The following is a 20,397-nucleotide window of genomic DNA, read 5'->3' on the forward strand; positions in this document are numbered from 1 at the left end:
GCACATTTGCCTGAATGGCAAGTCTCAGCCTTGCTGATGGCTCATCTTCCTAGTTTGTTTTATGTGTCAATGGCCTTTCCCTCAGGTGATCTCCTGGACATGGGGAGCTGGCCTGTCTCTAATTTTTGCACTTGCTAGAACTCTGCCCAAGACCTTGGAGGCCCATCATCAATTGAAACAGACAGATATTGGGTTAGATGGAACAACTCTCTCAATATAGGCTGTTTTGTATGAAATCACATTAGATTTGTACATTGAGATTAACCTACGAAATTGCCATTTCTCATACAACATCAACAACTGGTAAATGCTATGAGAGCACATTTTTCAAGGGTAGTAACTCTGCTGGGAAAAGGGGGGAAGAGAGAAATTTGGCTTATCAACAGGCTTCCTCCCCACACTCTCTACAATCCCTCACACTTCCTAGTATGTCCTCATTTATCATTCTAGGAAGTGCCTTAAAAATATTGGGCTTGTGCCAGGGTGGCAGACAGTTAAGATACCAATTAGAATAAGCTGACAACACCATGATCCATTACAGTTCAGCCTTACCTTCACAGCGAAATGCTGGAGACTCCAAAAGCTTTCTGCACACGGCACAGAACTTTCTCTTGTAATGTCCTGGAGGTCCTAAACAATGTGCAACTGGAACCTGCACAGAAAACAAAGTGTGCTTTAACTGTATACTGTGCCCTTAAGATCTACAGGTGCAGCATAACTGTATATAGGCAACTAAAAACACTGAGCAACGTGGGTGACTGTTAATTTATGTGTATTCAGTTTATGCCCAATCAGAAACCAAGGCCCTCTGTGAGAATCTTTTTTCTTTTTTAACCTCTCCCGTGAGAATATTGAGTTAGCAGCAGTCCAATCAAGCAATTTTAAAGATTAAGTGTATTTATACAATTTCTTAATCACACATCAGTAAGGAGATCCCATTAGAACATTTCCAACCACATCCCTAGGAGGGACACAGGACGATCAATTAGGTACTCACACACACCATCATGGTATAGCGATCTGCATCCCAGAAAGGCAAATATATATAGGCACAAAATTACACAAGGAAAAAACAAAAATAAATCACAGGAGAAAATGCTGCAAAGCTAGAAAGAAAGCCAGTGTTCCAATGACAATGATCAATCTTAACTACGAGTTCTGGAAGAGTTGCTCCCTGTCTTGCAGGCCTTGTTCCACCTGGCCGGGGAGGGAAGGGGCCCTGACTGACTCCAGCTACAAAAGCTGAGCCTGCTGAACTGAGTCTTGGGCTGGGGTATTGTTTAGAAGTTCTGTTGGGGGGGGGGCGTTGCTGCTGTTATTGATATTAATTTTTTGCATCTTTATTTTTAGATCTAATGACCCTATGACTTGTGTGGAAAGGTTGTGTACTTTTTGATGTGTTCTGCTTTTGTAATGTTTGTAATGTAAATCTTTTCATGTTGCGTGGCAAGTCCCTCCCCCCAAGTGAAATGAAGACACTGGACACATATTTAAGGTTAATGGGCGTAAAAGGCCACAACTTTATTGATTACAGGAATTAGGCATTGGCTCCTATCGACTACCTGGCATGGGGACTGGGAAGAGTTATCCACCAGCCGTGGGAGTCCTTTTGAAGTACGCTAACTAGGATCCCACGGGTGCCACCGCTCGGGGGCGTGCCAGAGGCCCTCACCTCCCTAGGTTTCGGACAGGGCAACGCCCCCCGAGTCCTCTACCGGACTACCCTTTTCATTGGGGGAAGGTGATGGCGCTTCCTTCCGCCTTCATTTGCATAACACTTAACCCCCTGCCAATGCCTAACCGCCAATACCGAGGGAGTTGTGACGTTTCCTACGAGGTTGGCAAAAAAACCAATTGGCTGGAAGTGCGCCAAGTGGAAAAATTCCTACCAGGCCCCTTGCGGCGACCATAGCAAGGTCAAAGCTAGCTAAACCTAAAGGGAGGGTGGGACAGGAAAATCGGGCAGCTTGAACAGGGCAAAAAAGGGCGTGCCGGCCTTAAATGGGCTAGGCCACACCTCCCCAGCCCGCCGATTGGCAGGCCGGGTCACAGACACACCCGGGGATTCCCTTGTGTTCTGCTTTTGTAATGTTTGTAATGTAAATCTTTTCATGTTGTAAACTACCTTGAGCAAGGCTTTCACTTTGGAAAGCTGGCATACAAATAAAATGACGGTGATGATGAATAAAGGATGGTGTAGTGCCAGCCACTTCTTACCCAGTGACCCAGGCATAAAAAGTTTCTCTGTCACACAAAGATTGCAAAAGGAATGTTCTCCCATCTTTACGTTATCAAATGACGCAATTTCTACAGACTGGTTTCTAACAATCAAAGGGAATAGTCACTTCCTTTGCCTCCGTGTCAGTGTACGGCTTAAAGTGGATATGCACCAAGGAACCACTATGCGCATATATTTTCTGCTTCTGAAAGTGGGTGGAAAGATGCAATTTTTTAAATTACTCTCTCCAGTCCCATCTTCCCCGTCCCCGTCCCCACAGAGGATACTAAGGAAACAAAGACTAATTATACTGTCCTCACCACACAGAGTCTCAGTTATTCCTGTTCTAAATACAGTAGTCACCATAGACAATTTAGCTACATTAATTCTATGTGGTGATGTCACAAGACACCCTGACAAAGCTGTAGAATTTTTGCTTCTCATTTATTATTGAAAGCCCTTTCTATGATCTTGATATGAGCCATTAAAATCAATTAGCAAAACACAGCATAGCAATCTGATTCTATAAATGCTTTTAAAGCCATCTAAGTGCCGTTATTATACTGAACACATTATCTAATCAACATGCAATACTGCAGCAGAAAAGGGAAACTGCATTTTTTCAAGAGAGAGAGAGAGAATACGAACAAATAAAAAACAAACACGTAGTTTAGCTCTAGATAATAGTACCATTAAGAGTTATTTGTGGCACAAGGATGCCTGTTCTATTTTCAGCTATCTTCAGCAGTTAAGCTTCCTGTTTTGAGTTTTTGGTAGGGGTTTCCCTTTGCTGTGCAAGACTTCATTACACTGATAGGCTTAGAACAATGACACACGCAACTGCAAAAGGAAAACAATATACCAAACCAAAGACAGCTGAAAAGGCACTCAGCCTGGAACAAAAGTCACCAGGGAGATGGTAAATTGTTACCTTTGAAAAGCTATGTTCAATGCATGGCTGAATTGGAGTCGGGACTCACCAGCATAAAAATTATTCAGAATCCTGGAACATGCGAAATATTGACAAAGATGCCTGTGAGCATGCACAGAACCCTTTTCAGCAACTACAGAATGTCCTCATTCATATATGAGACGTCATACTAGTTCCAATATATTACACAGCATACCAATGCATGCTGCCCTCATCCCCAGGTGCAAGTGGGAGAATTGAGCCAAGGTTTCAAGGCTTACTGCTATGGCCAAACCCAGGGTCATGGTTTATTTCCCTAAAACAAAACCACAAGCAGCGAGCCAAGAACCAACAATGGCTTCTTGACTGTGGTTTGTCGGAGGGGGGGCGGGAATCACAGCCCTGAGTTCGGATGAAACAAGTTTGGTTTGCTGTTCCTGCTTGCACCAGGGGAGAGCGAAGCATAAGCAACTGAACAGCTTGCAACCCCCAAAAGCCATAAACCACAGGATATCATTACAATTCCACACAGCACCCGCAATCTGGGGTTTTAGCTAACTACATCCTGGTTAGTAGAAATAATTTCCAGAAACCTGACATCCTTCATTTTAGAGATTAAGCACTTTCAAGGCAGCGACTTTTCTCCAATATCAACAAAAGAAAGTAAATTCATTGAAGTCAGCAGCAGTAGCTATGCAAATCTAGTTTGAAAAGAGGATTGCATTTGACTGTTTACACAGTAAACAATTTGCTCAGCAAGGGCCAAACTGGAGGCAATTAGAACAGATAAACATGTAATGAAAAATACTTATCAAGATATGGTCTTGATATAATTCGATTCTGGTTTGGGGCACAAACCAAGCCCCCCCCCCACACACACATGCCCTGTTGCCACCTACAGGAAGCAGCAGAAGAATCAAATTCAACCTACAATATAGCACAATTCTTATAAGGTGGCTTCCTATGTTCTGTGTCCTGCTAGAGGAAGATCAAGGGCTGCATGTCAAGGGGCGAAACTAGGCTTTACTTCATCTGGGTCAAAGACCCAGTTTGGCACGCCCCCATGCACATTCGCGTACCCATACACACACAGGCTGGGAGCCTCAATTGCTCCTCTGGAGGCTTCACCCAGGGCAAAAAACCTGACTAGTTTCCCCCTCCTAAAGCATAGCTCATGCACAAGGTGATTTGCTTAACTATAAATGCTGTAAGCAAAGCAAGCAAATAAATAAATCCTACATCTTATCTTATCCTTGTATACTTTGGGGTGATAAAAGCCAAATTAACAAGACAACAAAAGATCTTTAGTAGCCACCGGAAAAGATGCAAGGAAGAAGTATTGAAGAAGACTGCACGCAGGTCAAAGCAACAGTAGCAAAAGACACTTATCAGGACCAAATGAAACGACACATAAAGCAGTGAGAGGCTTTAGAGTTCAACCAGAACTCAAAAATAATTTCCTGAAGAGAGCTATACATGCATTTGTTTAAACTAAAATAGGTTCAGTACTAGACAATACAGGCTGCTCACAAAAAATGTTTGATATATTTTGGACTCCGTCCAGCTTATAACCAAGTCCAAGCAACAAAGATTCGTCATAGTACGCAAATGCCATAATTTCTCTTTGAACATTGTCGACACATGAACTTATCTGACTCATGGCATGCTTCTTAGTTTGTGAGCCTTTACTTGACCTTGAATTCCATGTCCTGCTTTAAAGTGACATTTTCATTAAGTCCTGGATAATCCCCATTTTGCTTAGCATCAAACAAAAAAATTCAGACGAAGCTGACTCTTAGCCAGATTCCCTTTACCCTTAAGTATTCAAAATGCAATTCCTGGTTTATAACATTTGCATGCTCTAAGAATCCAGCAGGAAGAAATCTTTAACACCCTTCATATATTAGAACTTTCCACAAATAGCCACTTTGTATAACCAGCAAGAAGGGTAGGGGACAAAAATAGAAGCTTCCCATACATAGAATAAACTAGCATTAAGCCTTCTGTTATGTTTTTAAGCTAAGAGCCAAAGTGAATATTTGCTTCATGTAGCCAACACACAATACAGCTGTCCCATATGGCTGCTTTTGGACAGCAGAATACTGTATTATCTTCGAAGCCCATCAGGCAGCCTGTAATTAACAGAAGCAGTTGAACATTTCATGACACCTTTTAATGCTGAAGACTTAAAAGTCACACGCAAGAGGGGGTTGCTTATGTTAGCTTGAAGGGAAAGGCTTCTGAGGACAAAGCACAGAAATAAAAAAGCATTCTCGGCAGTAGCAACTGAAGGAAACTCCACTGCAACCATGTCACTTATGCTTGCTATAGTTTTAAGCTTAAAAAGTAAGTATCATGCTACAGAGGCAACATAAATTCAAGGGTGTTCTCCTGACCTCAACTTTTTCAAAGTCAACAAGAATCATAATGAAACTGACATAATAAAAAATGAAAACATTGTTGGCCATGACTTTAAACCAATATTATGGATGACATACTAAATCTAAAGTGCAGCTATTTGCATACAGACGGAGTGCAGAAACATGCAATTCCGCGTCCTCTCCTTTTCCCAACCATCTGCCTGAAGGAGCTGTTGTCAAAGTAATATCCAATAAGAAAATGTCTGTTCCTTCTCCTTTTCATTGTGTTCCAGAATGTAGACATGTATTCACCTTGAAAGGTATATATGCATATCAGGAAATCAGGGTCCACTTGATTCTAGGGTATTTTCAAAAGGGGTGGTAGGAGCTATTATGTCACCCTGACAACTCCCTATCATTTGGCTCTTAACACCTGGTCTTTTGCATGACCAATGATCACGAAGACCTTCATATGTCTAGAACAGGGATGTCCAACAGGTCGATTGCGATCTACTGGTAGATCCCCAAGAGGTTTTGGTAGATTGCGGCCAATCTCTGGCTCCCTTTCCTTAGCGTTGCTAAAAATGACTCCTGCCCCACCCTCTGCCCCGCCTTCCATTGTTGTATGGTCTCTGGAAGGGAAGATGGAGCTTTCTCTGTGTTGCTGTTTTGAGCCATAGCGATCTTCTTGTGAGTGATTTTACCCCTTTGTCCCTTACCTTTAAACCCCCCCCCCAAAATGGAACTCCTCCCAAAAAAGCTCAACTGTGAGCTGAACCCCCCCCAAAAAACGGGGCTTTCCTCCTCCCTAAAAAAAGCTGAACAACTTTGAGCTGAACCCAAAAAAACCTCAACAACTTTGAGCTGAACACCAAAAAAAGGGGGGTAGATCACTGCCAGTTTTTAATTCTGAAAGTAGATCGTAGTCTCTTGAGAGTTGGCTATCCCTGGTCTAGAAGATATTATAAAATCTCTAAACTAAAAAGAACTGTTCTTCATAAGTTGTACAATTCCATCTGCACCCTATTTAGCCACCTACATGTAGATACTATCATAACTGCATTTGCTTTGATTATATTTCTACGAACAGAACTAAAGGCTTCAGATATCTCCAGTTTGTGTTCCAGTAAACAATAGTAGCAATAATTCTTATTTTCGAAAGTAACAGGGAAAAGTTCAGGCCAGACTGAATACTGAATACAATTTTGAAGATCTATTATAAAATGTCCCAAACTCTTGCAAGATAGGAGTTTCCATTTATTATCCTTGCACAAGATTGACCACGTGTTGTCACACACTGTATTATATTCACTTATTTCAGTTCTGCTAATTGATATTTTAACGCTGCAAATTTTCCAGATCTTTGGGACACAATAAATACTGCTAGGCATTTCATTACCTCTTCTAGTTGTTAACAGAATTAGTATACTGAAATGTTAACCTACCCCTTAGTTTAGGGACAATTTGTTATTTTGTTTACTTGTATTTCTCCTACAGAAACATTTCATGGCACACCAAAAAGCATATAACATCAAATGGTTTTCAGCATAAAGGCAGACGAAAGGGAAGGAGAAAGAAACTCAAGAGTTAAGCAGGAGTTGTAGATACTTGGGGCAACTTACCCTTACAAGACTTGGAGCAACACAAGAGCATGGCATCTTCACATGCTTCAGGCACTTCTCATGAGACATAAAATTGCAAACTGTAGAAAAGAAAGGATGTGTGTTAATTGATCATTAAAAAAACCATTAAAAATCCAATTTCACCATTAATCCCGGATTCAATGTTGTATTGTATAAAGGAGTCCTTGCTTTTTTCTGTCCTGAAACTGCTGTTAGTTTCATTAGACGACCCCAACTTCTAGTATTTTGAGAGAAACTTCTTCCTATCCCTTTTCTCCATACCACCACATTTTTTTTTATAAACCTGTCGTGTCCCTCCATACTTGCCCCAAAACAAACAAACCCAAATGTTGTAGAATTTTCCCATAGTCCCAGGCCCCTGGTTATTTTGGTTATGTTCTTCTACCTCTTTTCCAGAACTAAGCTCTCCTTTTTCAGATTCTGTAAGGGTACTATGCTTTCTGAAGTTTTATTTTCAATTCATTTCTTAATCATCTGCAGCATGGAATTTGCATTTTTCACAGCTACAGCCTACCTTCTCCTATCGGAAAGATGGGGACAATAATTGCCTACCATACAGAGATAAAGTATCTAAAGCAGTCTGAAGCACTGAGTTCTGCTATATAAATTATTCAGAAAAGTGAAAATTCAAGCAAACTGCAAAGAGCTCCAAATCAGTTTCTCCAGATTGGGTGACTAGACAACTAAATAGCAAAGGCAGGCCAATGAAAGCAAGTGTAAAAAGAGGCACATAAGGGCAAAAAATCCTGTTGTTGCATGCAAGCTGATGTCTGAACTAGCAGTGACTAGCTAGGAAAGACATATTGGGGTTTTAGCGGATAGCTCAATAAAAACATCAACCCAACACATGGCAGCTGTGAAAAAAGGACACCCTTAGTCACACCTTGTCATTATGCTCTATCAGTGCTAGAATTCCACATCCTGTTACATCTATTGTCACATGTAAATCTTGTGATCAACATACAGTAGTTTGAACCCATTTCTTATTCGCTTTGACTTCTTCCTATGTGGCGTCACTGGCAAGGCAATTCCACATTTTCTATGTTGTCTTGTAATTCCAAACATGTTTACTTAAGTCCAACTGAACTCATTAAGACTTGACTTCCTCATGAGTATGCTTAGGCTTTCAACCTTACTCACACACTTTGACAGGCAGCACCAGTTTTCAAGGAGACAATGGCTGCTCTTCAGATGCTAAAAATTTAGCTGCCATTTTAAAAGGGCTCTGTGGGATTTGCCATCTTTTGATCATGTGCTACTCATTTTGTTTGAAGGGTCATTGCTTCTATTTCTTTCCATTGTCCTCTTCAGCAGATGCTGCAGCTGAGCACAGATGACCTTGAAGCTATCAGCTACTGGATGCAGAAGCAGAAGCCTTTATTGTTTGTAGCGTTTAGGCTGAATCATCTAAGTCGTTGCTTTATCTATCATAGCTGTTTTAAGTCGTGCTGATTGGAGTTCTCAATCAGAACCTAAATTAATATGCAAAGAGTGGATCCTATTAAGTGCTATATAGTTGATGACAATTTGAGCTCCTTGGACTGTAATACAAGAAACTGGGAAAGTGAGAGTTTAAAACTTGTTTTTGCTCATTTCTGTGATATACCAGTTTATATTAAATTTAACTTCATAACAAGAGCTACTAATTGACAATAATAAAGTATTATTATTATTATTATTATTATCTACTAAATTGCCTACAAAATATAAGTTTTGTGGCCAATATCTGTCTATTTCACAACATGCTTTCAAAAAATGATTCTGTAAATATTTAAAGGAAAAGAGTATTTTTGTCTGAATTATGAATAAACAAATCCTTTCTAGGAAACATGTTGGTAAATATGGTATGACATCAAGGTGATATATTTGCTTTGCAATACCATATAAAATATTTTTGAAACAACTTCCTCATTAGTGTGATCATTATTAGCCAAGGCCCTGCTAAAGTTGTTCATATTTTCAACGACTTCCATGGACAGGGCCTTTTATTCAGTCGCTGACAACTGAGGAGGCAAAACATCTCACATATAGAAAAATGACACATTTCAGCAATTCTTTTCTTTCATAAGCAAAAGAAGAAAAGAAATAGAAAAAAGTCCTTAAACTTTTTTTAAACCCTCTACCATTTTTTAAACAACGTAAAAAATTTATTATCCTAGGTGTAAACAAAAACCATAATAGATTTTTAAATTGGTCCAGTTTAACCGGGGGGGGGGGATTCGTTGGTATCACATTCCAAAACTATAATCTTAAAGACAAAAGCAACTGCAGAACATTGGACCCTCACAATGCAACTTAAATTCCTCACTGAATTATTAGGAAGCCCTGGAAAAGAAAACACAAGAGATGCATAGGTAAAATACTGGGCTCACAGTAAATAATGGTAGGGGTCTAATACCCATAATAACCTAACAGGGGTTTCCCCCGAAAAGCATATTATAAGGAAGAGTTCAGAATTTAATCTAATTTAAGGTCATTTCTACCATGCCTAATTTCCCAGAGAAACCACAGGCAGCTAATAAACTTGCTCAACAGAAAATTCCATACTGATATTCAGCCATTGGAAAGCGAAGCTAGTATCTACCTTTCCTTCATGTCAATCAACTGCTCCTTTTACATATAAGATAGAAAATTGTACAAATTGTAGAACTGTTGAGCTATTGCAGACTCAAGCAAACAGCCCCAATTAGTTTCTCAAACCCGATGTATCATCATGTATGGCTGGTGGGTTTTCTTGTTATGAAAGGTTTTGAAATAATTTAGTAGTAGTCCTGGAAATAAATTCGGCTTCCGGATGGATAGGCAGTTGAAATGTTTTGTTTTTCCCCTTCAAGACTTCCAAGTTCCACATCATAAAAGGTCGTGCCTTCCATTAGTTGCAAGATATTGATTCTCTCGGTCTGGTTACAAGTAATTGATGTATTCTGCTCCACTTGTTATATCACAACCTCTTCTGTCTTTTGAATCAAGGATGAAATTGCTTCTACAGGCAAAGTGCATGTGGGAAAAGCGTATCCGGTAAACCCAAACTGCTTCTGAGACAGGAACAAGCGGCTCAGAAAACCTTATCATTTGAACTTGAGTTAGTTATCAAGGTTATCAAGATAGGCAAAACCAGTCTGTGATTAATTATGAACCTAACCATGTGTGTGCGTGTGCACTTCTTCCCAGGTGAGACATGCATCCTGGGTTGAGATAATATATTCAGTGCTTGTAGTATTTAAAAAAAAACACAAGGAGGGAGGGGAGCCCTAGAATGTGGCACTCGCAATTCTCCTGGGATAAGTAGCAACTGCCTCCGAGCAGCTGGCAGTCTACACATCCCTATGAGGGACACTCATGGGCTCCAACAGGCAAGTAGCTGCTAAAGGCTGGAAGAAACAACAGCATGACGCTGTGCTCAGAATGGTAAGACAGAGGAAGAATGGCTGGACTACTTGGAAACACAACAAGACTGGGTAGGATTCAGTAGTAAAATCAGCAGCAACTAGGCCCCGGACAACCTTCGAAAACCTCCTCCTAACAACAACGGGATGGTATCAGCAATATACAAAATACAACTCCAAAATCCCACAAAGCTCCTAGACGTAATCAAAAAACAATGGGAGAACGACATAGGCTATGAGATTAACCCCACTCAGTGGACCAGAATATGGTCTAAACCTCCCTTTAAATCCGTATCAGCCAAAAGGAAAGAACTCACTATGAAACTCACTTACAGATGGTACCTAACACCAAGGAAACAAGCGCTAATACGCCCAGGAACCTCACCAAAATGCTGGAGAGGATGCACCTCCACAGGCACATACCTCCACATGTGGCGGGAATGCCCCAAAATCCAACTATCCTGGACAACAATCATACAAGAAATATGCAAAATAACTAAGCAAGTATTAGAAGTCATCCCAGAAGTGGCCCTATATAATAATGCCCACTCACATCATAAAGAGCTCATAACCCACCTACTCTCAGCAGCCAGAAATATCATAGCCAGACACTGGAGAGACCTGTCAGGAGTAAGCATGGATCAGTGGTATCAAATAGTCTGGTAAACAGCTTTATTAGAAAAGCTAACCAATAAACTCAAACTGACACGGGGACAAATAGAAGAAGACGCCTTCGTACCAGTAAGGCTCCCCTACATCACATACACAGCCGAACAAGACAACGACAAGAATCCACCAACAGCATACGAATTAATATGGCTAACCTGATACAAAAACACCCACCCACCCCACTCACACATGAAAACAAAGTTTACCACAGCCAATCACAAACACACAACCACACCCTAGGCCAACCCCAACCTCTCTCATCACCAAAGGAACACAAGCGAATAGTAAAGAGAACCTGCACAAGTGACGCTGACACAAAACCCCACACATACATTAAGTAAAACAGAAGCATTGCCACCTGACCCCACCCACATTCACCATGCCCCCCTCCACCTCTTTCCCCATTTTCTTCCTAAGGTAACACTAATGTCTCAACAAATGAAACTGACCTGTAGAAAATGTAACTTGAAGAAGGAGACACTGCACATACTTTTGTAAACCAAGAAATCTTTAATAAAAAAACAAGACTGGGTAGGGAAGAAGAAGACAACAACACTGCACAGTGTGGCAATGGTTGAACAACTGTTTCCAAGATTAGGCCACCACCCCCATACAGTGGTACCTCTGGTTGTGAACGGGATCCATTCCGGAGGTCCGTTCACAACATGAGCAGAATGCAACCCACGTCTGCGCATGCGTGGGTCGTGATTCGCCGTTTCTGCGCATGTGTGTGACGTCATTTTGTGCGTCTGCGCATGCGTGAGCAGCGAAACCCGGAAGTAACCCTTTCCGGTACTTCCAGGTCACCGCAGGACGCAGCCTGAAAATGTGCAACCTGAAGCAAACGTAACATGAGGTATTGTATTCACTATTAGGTAAAAATTAGCTGCTAAATGGAAACGTACATCTCAAAAATACACAGTAAAGCAATTACCAGGTACAGCTTGACAGAAATATGCACAGAAACTGCCTATCTAATTTACCATAGGGACATATAGACATCAAAACCAAGCTCACTATTGACTTCTAAATTGTGGGTTGACTGTGTGGCAAAGACCTTTTATAGCTGTGTTTCTTAGAAAACCAGAAGTAAAAATAGCTATTTCTAACCTAATGTTCATTCAATCAACATTGGGTGTATGCTTCCTGGGAGGGGAAGACTTAGCCTGCGTGGAAAGTAACAACTGCTACAAGATTTAATGGCACAAGCAGGCTTCACTCTGAGCACTGAGTGTAGTCCATCTTCCCATTTGGATGGATTTGGCCCATGGGAAGGAACTGTAATGCCCCTGTCAATTTAGTGATGCATAACTGTGCCCTGGTATGTTGCTTAGCAGTTATAGGCCACTGTTGATACCTGCTAGAGGACCTGTGGTATATGGGGGAGGCCCATACTTTTCACCAGGAAACCCCAGTTAGAAATGGAGTCAAAACTGTGGAGAAGATAAACAAGCTATCAGGAGGCTGTGCAGAATCTGAACCACAATGGCCAAGAAAATCAAATACAATTCTAGCACAGTGGAACTAACACCAGATCCTCAGGCTTATGCATGTATGGAGGGAAACCTAATAGTCCAATATCCAGGAGCCTGAAACAACTGACTAATTGAAGCAGAAATGTTACTCACTGTGGCAGTGCTGCAATTGAATGAAGAAAGAAGTAACAGCCAAAGACGTTTAAGTGATCTCATTTCCCTCTTCAACTTCAGTCTGGGTTATTATTTGCCAACGGGATTGCCACAACCCAAAATTTACTTAGGTTTCCAGAAAATGCACTCAGATGACTGCTAACTTTTATGAAATCTACAAGTTTTGCTCCTTTTTTTATTTTATTTTTTTAAACAACAGTCAGCATTGTGGGGCAGGGGGAGATCTCCCTAGAAAATCAGGGCCTTTATAACCATGTTTGCCTCACAAAGCAAGTCATGGTATTGAAACAGAAGCATTACATTAAGTATATAAAAACTCTCGATGGATACCTTAATTCAGAGGTTTTCAACCTTTTTGACTCCACGGCTCCCTTGACTGACTACATTCTTTCTGTGGCACCCCTGTGGGGCTCAGGAGCCCAGTTATGTCCCCCATTGCCTGAAGAGCTGGCAGCCTCTCAACCTTTTTCAAACACCCTCCCTTGTGGAGTGTTCCCTCAGCTTCCTCGCCTCTCCCCTCTCCTTGGGAGTCCTCTGGGCAACTGCTGCTGCCTTCCCTGGTCTCTGAGCTCCCCCACCCTGCCCCAAAAAGAGGTGTCTCCCAGAGGCATCATTCACCTGTGGGGCTCATAGCCAGGGCTGCTGCAATAAACAGCTGTGCAAGCCTTTGGGAGGTAGAGATGCAAGAGGGCATCAGAGGAGGGAGGGAAGGAAAGAGGGACAGTGGTCAGCATTGCATGTGGCATCCCTGACCATCATTCAAGGCACCCCAGGGTGCCACGGCACACTAATTGAAAATCTCTCCCTTAAGTGATAAAATGTATTAACAGTGATCATAGGACCTATATCCAAATGGAAAACTTTTGCATGTTACTGGCCCTAGACTTCTCTCCAATTTCTTTTTCTGGTTCCTACAGAAACTGTCGGCTCTCCTTAAGAAATCCTTTGGCATGAAGCTCCCAAAAACATACTTGATCAGTTTTGGTAATCAAGAGAAAGTAATAAGATCATTTCCTGGAATTGCAGTCCTCTTTTCAACAAGCAACCTTTGAACTCAGAACTCAGGGATGAGGACCAGATCAAGAGAGAACTGGGCACTCTTCACAAATATTGTATGTGTGATAAATAATGGGATTATGCTCAAACCTAACTATCTAACAGCACAGGAATTTTAGCAGTATTTTCACAAAGGTGTCAAAATTCTCGATTATCACATTGGATATCGCTTACGAGTTCATGGTTGAATCATCACTTTCTTTACTGCTAGTTAAGTGAATCAACTTTCAACGGATCAGTGAAAGAAGGTCTATGGCAGGTTCAAGCAATAATGGAATCAAGCGTAACTAAAATAAATGGGGGGGGGGGACATGCTGGGGAAATTAATTTGTACAGAGCAACTTCAAAAGGTGGAGGGATCCAAGTAAAAAAGAAAACTAATCTATCAGTGTTAGAAACTCAGATATATAAGCTAGTTGCCAAATGGCATCTTAAACCAAGGTTACAGTCATCAAAATGAAATATCCATATCTCCTAGCCATGGCTAGATGAAAAACATTATATATGACCAGATCTAATGGTGAGTCATTGTAAATACTGAAGAAAATTGATGGCACAGACTTAGAGATGGAAGCATACAAGTCCAACCAAGTAGGCTGAGCTGTTTGTATTGCCATTTGCTTCAGAACTCTTTTTAATGAGAAATAGTAATTAATCTTGTTTATTTTTTCTAACTTATGGATAAAGTTTTCAGAAATGTAAAAAAGATTAAAATTAGGTTAAAATGTAGCCCATTTCAGTAGCAGTCCTGAAAAAGCATTTCTGAACATTTTCAAAGTACTTTAAAACAAATTGTATGCCTAAACTTTGTTTTAATTTGCTCTGAGTCAAAAATCCCACAAAGCTTTAGCTTGTAGATGAACTCAAAAGTGCAATTATGCAGTCAAAATTGCTATTTCTTAACTGCAAATGTTCACCTCAAATACGTTATATCCATTGTTTAAAACATTCAGAGCATAACCACACTGAGCAGACATTTTATGATGACTTTTCCTCTAGCCAAGGACCATTCATAATGAATGTAATTTATCAAGGTGTGAATGAAGGAAAGAAGTACAGTCTTATGAAAGAGACAGAAATTGGATTATTGACTAAAATGGGACCAGGGATGAAAGGGAAAAAGCTGTGTAAAAGGCCATGAGAAGTATGACGTTCTTTACAAAAGAGACTAATATTAGTAAAAAGGTAAAGGGACCCCTGACCATTAGGTCCAGTCGCAGACGACTCTGGGGTTGCAGTGCTCATCTCACTTTATTGGCCGAGGGAGCCGGCGTACAGCTTCCGGGTCATGTGGCCAGCATGACTAACCCGCTTCTGGCGAATCAGTGCAGCGCATGGAAACGCCATTTACCTTCCCACCGGAGCGGTACCTATTTATCTACTTGCACTTTGACGTGCTTTCAAACTGCTAGGTTGGCAGGAGCAGGGAACGAACAATGGGAGCTCACCCCGTCGCAGTGATTCAAACCGCTGACCTTTTGATCGGCAAGCCCTAGGCTCAGAGGTTTAGACCACAGCGCCACCCATGTCCCTAATCTATGGGTCAATATTTCAATGTTTATCAGCTAAAGAAGGGACTAGAAAACAAGGAAGGAAAGATCTACTGAACATGTTCATGATAAGTATATTACTGCTTTGCATTGAAGTAATGATTAAGGCAAGCAATAACGTATCACCTTTACATCAAGACTTCCCTTTGTTATTTATGATAAACATATTTGTGTAATCTTCTGTAAGTGAGTTTGCATAAGATTCTCTCTCTTCTCACACGCAAAATAGGCACTTCAGTGTTCTTGGTTTAAACTTCTTCCAAATTAGTTGATGCAAAAGAACTCCTGGTTGGTGCATAAACACACACACACACTACTGCATTGCTCAATTATACCTAGCTATATAGTATATGACTCATTCCCAGGGTTCCATACCTAGCTCACACCCTCTTTTTTATGTAATATGGATATGAGCAATGCTTAATCATAGTGCCACTCTAAATCTTTAAATAACGTATGTCACCCTTCTGTATGCGACCTTTGTGCTCAAGGCCATCTTATGATGTCTGCATCTTAGCAAGTTAGAACAGATCAGTGTGGCGTGTCAAGATGTTTAGACCCTAATGCATCAAGAACAAACAGGGACAACAGCTGCTTCCTCCAAAGGAAAGGGGAGGAAACAGCCCTGCAGACTCAGAAATTATGCATAGCATAAAACTTCAAATAGGCTCAATGCATCCAATAACTTGCATTACACTCAGGATACAAGGTAGGTAAGAGAGGCAAGCCTCAAAGCCAGATGATCCTTCCCCTTTTTATCATGGTTACTGTATGGAGAAAAAAAAAAAAAAATTATCTGGGGAGATCTTACTCCCAGTAAACTGGCTCCCACCTCAATAAAGACCAAGTAGCAAAGTATCATATTGAACAGGCTCCAACAGCTGGATGGAAGAAAAAGGATCTTTACCTGAAACTAACAAGGATGTCAAAACCATGTTTCAGAAGGAAAGAATAATCTAGACAGGACGGAATGCATGCCACAGTGAAAATAATCCAAGTTCTGAAAAAGGATAATTAAGTTCTTTGTTCGGAATAACCTTCAGGTTGTTCAGTATTTATTTCAACTATAAAATGTTGGTTTCTGGTGGAAGGCAAGATAGAGAAAGACAAACAACAGAAGTGTCATGCCCTGAGTTGTGCCCAAAAAGGCACAGAGAAAGTCCATTGTGGCAACTGTAACCTGGGTTTAAGGTGCCATTTGGCAATTACCTTATATATCCAAGTTTCTAACACTGGGTGCCCTTCCTATGCATATATGAAGTGGCCTCTACAGGCATACTGGCATCTGCACAGAGTTTTCCCATGCAAAGGTGATCCTGACTGGTCCAAGATCCCCATTCATTATGAAGGAGCTCTATGAGTGTACATCAGTACATGCACAGAACCTCTTGCCATGTGCACCAAATGCATGGCATGGCTAACATGCGCAGCGGGGGGGGGCACACAACCCTATTCCCCCTTCTCTCTTCTCCTTTAGTGAAACCAATACTATTTGCATAAGTTGACCTACCAACCTCCAAGATGGAAGAATAGCAGGCCATGAACAGGAGGCAATTTTACCACAGAAAACAAGGGACACTAAGGAACAACTCTTCAGCCCACCAATAGCAGCCCATCAGCATGGAAGGGCCAAGACCCTGACAGTCCCAACAGACTCAAGTGCACACAGAAGGGGTTTAACATTTACACCCCTTGTAAGCATCTGTTCATCTCTGACCCCTCAAAAAGAGAGTAAGTCCCACAGTAAGAGTAAGCCAGTCACAGAAAACCATAAACGCTGCACCAGTTTGCTAGCCTATGCATTCTAATCTACCTGTGGGTGACAGTTTCTTGAGTAATCAAATCTAACACAACCAGCTTCCATGGAATGACATGCTCTGAGATGATGTGACTAGTTTGTTTCTGGCAACAGAGAGGAAACTATGATAAAGGACTCAGCTGCTAAGTTTCTAACTGCCAGGCAGCTTTTCAGGAGACAAATGTACACCGGTCTCACTACCCAAACACAATGCATTCTCAGGAAAGTTTTTTAGGCGAATGTTTGCACAAGACGTTGACGATTTCTATTTATTCGTATGGGGAAATTTCTAATGCGTGCCCAACCACAGAATTTTGCCCCAAAACGATGAAAAACCCAGAGAGAATTTTCATATAATGAGTGCTTGGATAACGGGACCTGCAAGTACTGGCAACCTATTAAGAAGGAATTCCCTTATAGCTGTAGTGCAACAGGGAGGTTTTTCCCAGGGCAAAAAGAAGTGATGAGGAAAGCTTCATGTGATAGACCTCAAGATGTCAAGACAAAGAAATCTTGTCAGGAATATATACATACACATACACATATACATAGCCACCTCTACAAGGGAAAGTCCCTGGCATCTGGCTCTATGGCAACCCAGTAAGTTTTTACCGGCACATAAATGGCACTAACAGCTTCACCCGAATGATACCAACCTGTTAGGCAACTATTTAAGTAACAGAAGCCCCACCTTGGCAATCTTACAAGGGAAAGTGATTTGCATTTGCTGCTGCTGCAACAGGAAAAGCTTTTCCCAACACAGAGATGAATCACAGAATCGTAGAGTTGGAAGGGGGGGTCTAAGGGTCATCTAGTACCACCCCCTCCAATGCAGGAATCTGAACGTGCAGCCCCCCATCCAATCTGAAACCACACCGGGCCCTGCAAATGTGCTAGCGGTTTCATTGCCAGAGGGGGGGGGGGACCCCACACTGAGAGGCTGGTTGAAGACAAAACAAGAACCACCAGGAAGGGAAATGTTAGCAAACCTCCAAAGGAAGTCCTTTCCATCTACTGCTGGTATGGCGATCAAGTGACTGAGAAAAAAGCTTCACCAGCTGCATTTCTGCCTGCTCGCAGGCACAGAGGAGACCTTGCAAAAAGAGAGAGAGTGTCTGTTGCCTAACCCTTTCTCTTGAGAACAGGCTGCCACTCACCCAAAATAGGAAGAAAAATGAAATCTGTCCCTAACACACACATACACCCACCCAAAACCACATTTCTCCTAGTGATAACACAGACCCCCATCAGGAGTTGTGAGATTAACGTTCTTGCTTTTATTGTGTATCATGTGTGTCTCTATGTCTGTGTGTGTGTGTGTGTGTGTGTTGCATTTGTATGTTGTGAACTGCCCTGAGATCTTCGAGTGGAGGGCAGCATACAAAATAACTAACTAACTAGATAGATAGATCAATCAATCAATCAATCCAGGGTCTCACACATAGCCACATCACCACATCAGCTCATTTGGCAGAGCAGGAGACTTTTAATCTCAGGGTCACGGCTTCAAGCGTCACATCAGGGGAAAGATTCCTGCATTGCAGGGAGTTGGCCTAGATGACCCTTAAGGTCCCTTCCAACAATTCTATGATTCTTCTATGGATAATTTCCCCGATACGGGTCATGAGGAGATTATTCTTGTTTTTATCATGTATTCCATGCATGCTTGTACATATTATTCATATTTCCAGTTACAGATAGGAAGCCGGGTTGGTCTGCCATAGTCAAAACAAAATAAAAAATTCCTTCCAGTAGCACCTTAAAGTTAGACTTAGTTGGTCTTTAAGGTGCTACTGGAAGGATTTTTTTTTATAGTATTCATATGTTATGAACCACCTGAAATCTTTGGGTGGAGGGCGGCATACCAAGAAACATATTGATTAATTCAGGGTCTCACAGCCTAACACACACGAAAAGACTCCACATCTCTTCCACTGGTAATTCCCCCACTAGGGGTCCTGAGGAGATTCACGTTCTTGTTTTTTATTATGTATTTGTGTGTGTGTGTGTGTGTGTGTGTGTGTGTTTGGCATCTGTATGCTGTGAACCGCCCTGAGGTTTTCGTCTGGAGAGCGGGGTACAAATCAATTAATTAATCAATTAACTGATCGATCGATCGATCGATTAATTTGCAGGAGTCTCCCTCCCTTCCACAGGCGCGCGCGCGCGCGCTCTCTCGCTTTCCCCCCTCCCTCCCTCCTTCCCCCCCCCCAGCCCGCCTTTACCTTCGCACAGGTACCCGGCCAGCCCCCAGATGAAGTCGGTGCAGTAGTGGCAGAAGGTGGGCTTGGTGAGGGTCACCCTCTTGAAGCAATGCCCGGGCGCGTTCCCACGAGACGCCGCTTGTTGATGCTGCGGCGGCGGCTGCTTGGGCGACGCGGGCGGCGTCCGCCGTTGCTGGTGCAGCGAAGAGGCGGACGACGACGACGACGACGACGACGTGGTGGTGGTGGTGGGTAGCGAGCGGCTCTTTCCCCCTCTGCCTATGAGCGGGCTGGCCGAGGGGCTGGAGCCCCGGCTGCTGCCGCCGCCGAGCAGGGCGTGAGCTCCGTCTGCCATGCCCGCCCGGCTCTGAGGGAAGCAGCGGCTCGGGGTCCCCCGCCAAGAGAGAGCAGAGGGCGCGCGTCCCCGTCTCTCCCTTTTCCCCCTCAGGGGCGCGTCGTGAGGAGACGGCGGGCGGCCGGCGGGCGGGCGGGCAGCCCCTCTCTTGCGAGACTTCCGCCGCGCTGCCAGGGGAAGCCGGAGGCGGCAGCGGCGGCGGCGGCGGCTGAGGAGGCGGCCTGAGGGAGGAGGAAGAGGAGGGGATGGGGAGGGACGCAGAAGGGCGGCGCTTCAGCGGCCGCGGCGCAACCGCCTCATGCCGGGCGGGCGGGCGGCGTGGGCGAGAGTCCCTCTCCCTCCCTCCCTCTCTCTCTCTCTCTCTCTCTTTTCAATTTTTTTTTTTTTAATAAAATATTTATTAGGGTTTTTTATAAAAGAAATACAAAGATAATAAACAGCATTGCTTTGTTTTAACAAAATTTCATAACTTCTTTGGACTTCCTCACGTCTCCCGCTCCCACTTACATCGTTAATAATTTTTTTCAAGCACATTATCATCTTATTTGCAAATTTATAACCGCTCAATTCCATATAGTGTAACAATTCTCCAACAAATT

General features: G+C 42.5%; 2 protein-coding genes across 2 annotated transcripts in view; both read right to left on the reverse strand.

The window, feature by feature from the left end:
• The window catches only part of DGKQ (diacylglycerol kinase theta), a 66,218-nt gene extending 46,075 nt beyond the window's left edge, over positions 1 to 20,143 (reverse strand). The window contains exons 1-3 of the mRNA XM_081844915.1: positions 19,465 to 20,143; positions 7,111 to 7,190; positions 553 to 652 (exon numbers count right to left, since the gene is read on the reverse strand). Coding sequence (XP_081701041.1) covers positions 553 to 652; positions 7,111 to 7,190; positions 19,465 to 19,798 — 514 coding nt within the window. The 5' untranslated portion in view covers positions 19,799 to 20,143. The remainder of the gene's footprint in view (positions 1 to 552; positions 653 to 7,110; positions 7,191 to 19,464) is intronic.
• The window catches only part of SLC26A1 (solute carrier family 26 member 1), a 127,526-nt gene that overhangs the window by 2,944 nt on the left and 104,185 nt on the right, over positions 1 to 20,397 (reverse strand). The window lies entirely within an intron of this gene.

This window comes from Podarcis erhardii (assembly GCF_964252035.2).
Source record: "Podarcis erhardii genome assembly, chromosome: 17".
Lineage (NCBI taxonomy): Eukaryota > Metazoa > Chordata > Lepidosauria > Squamata > Lacertidae > Podarcis > Podarcis erhardii.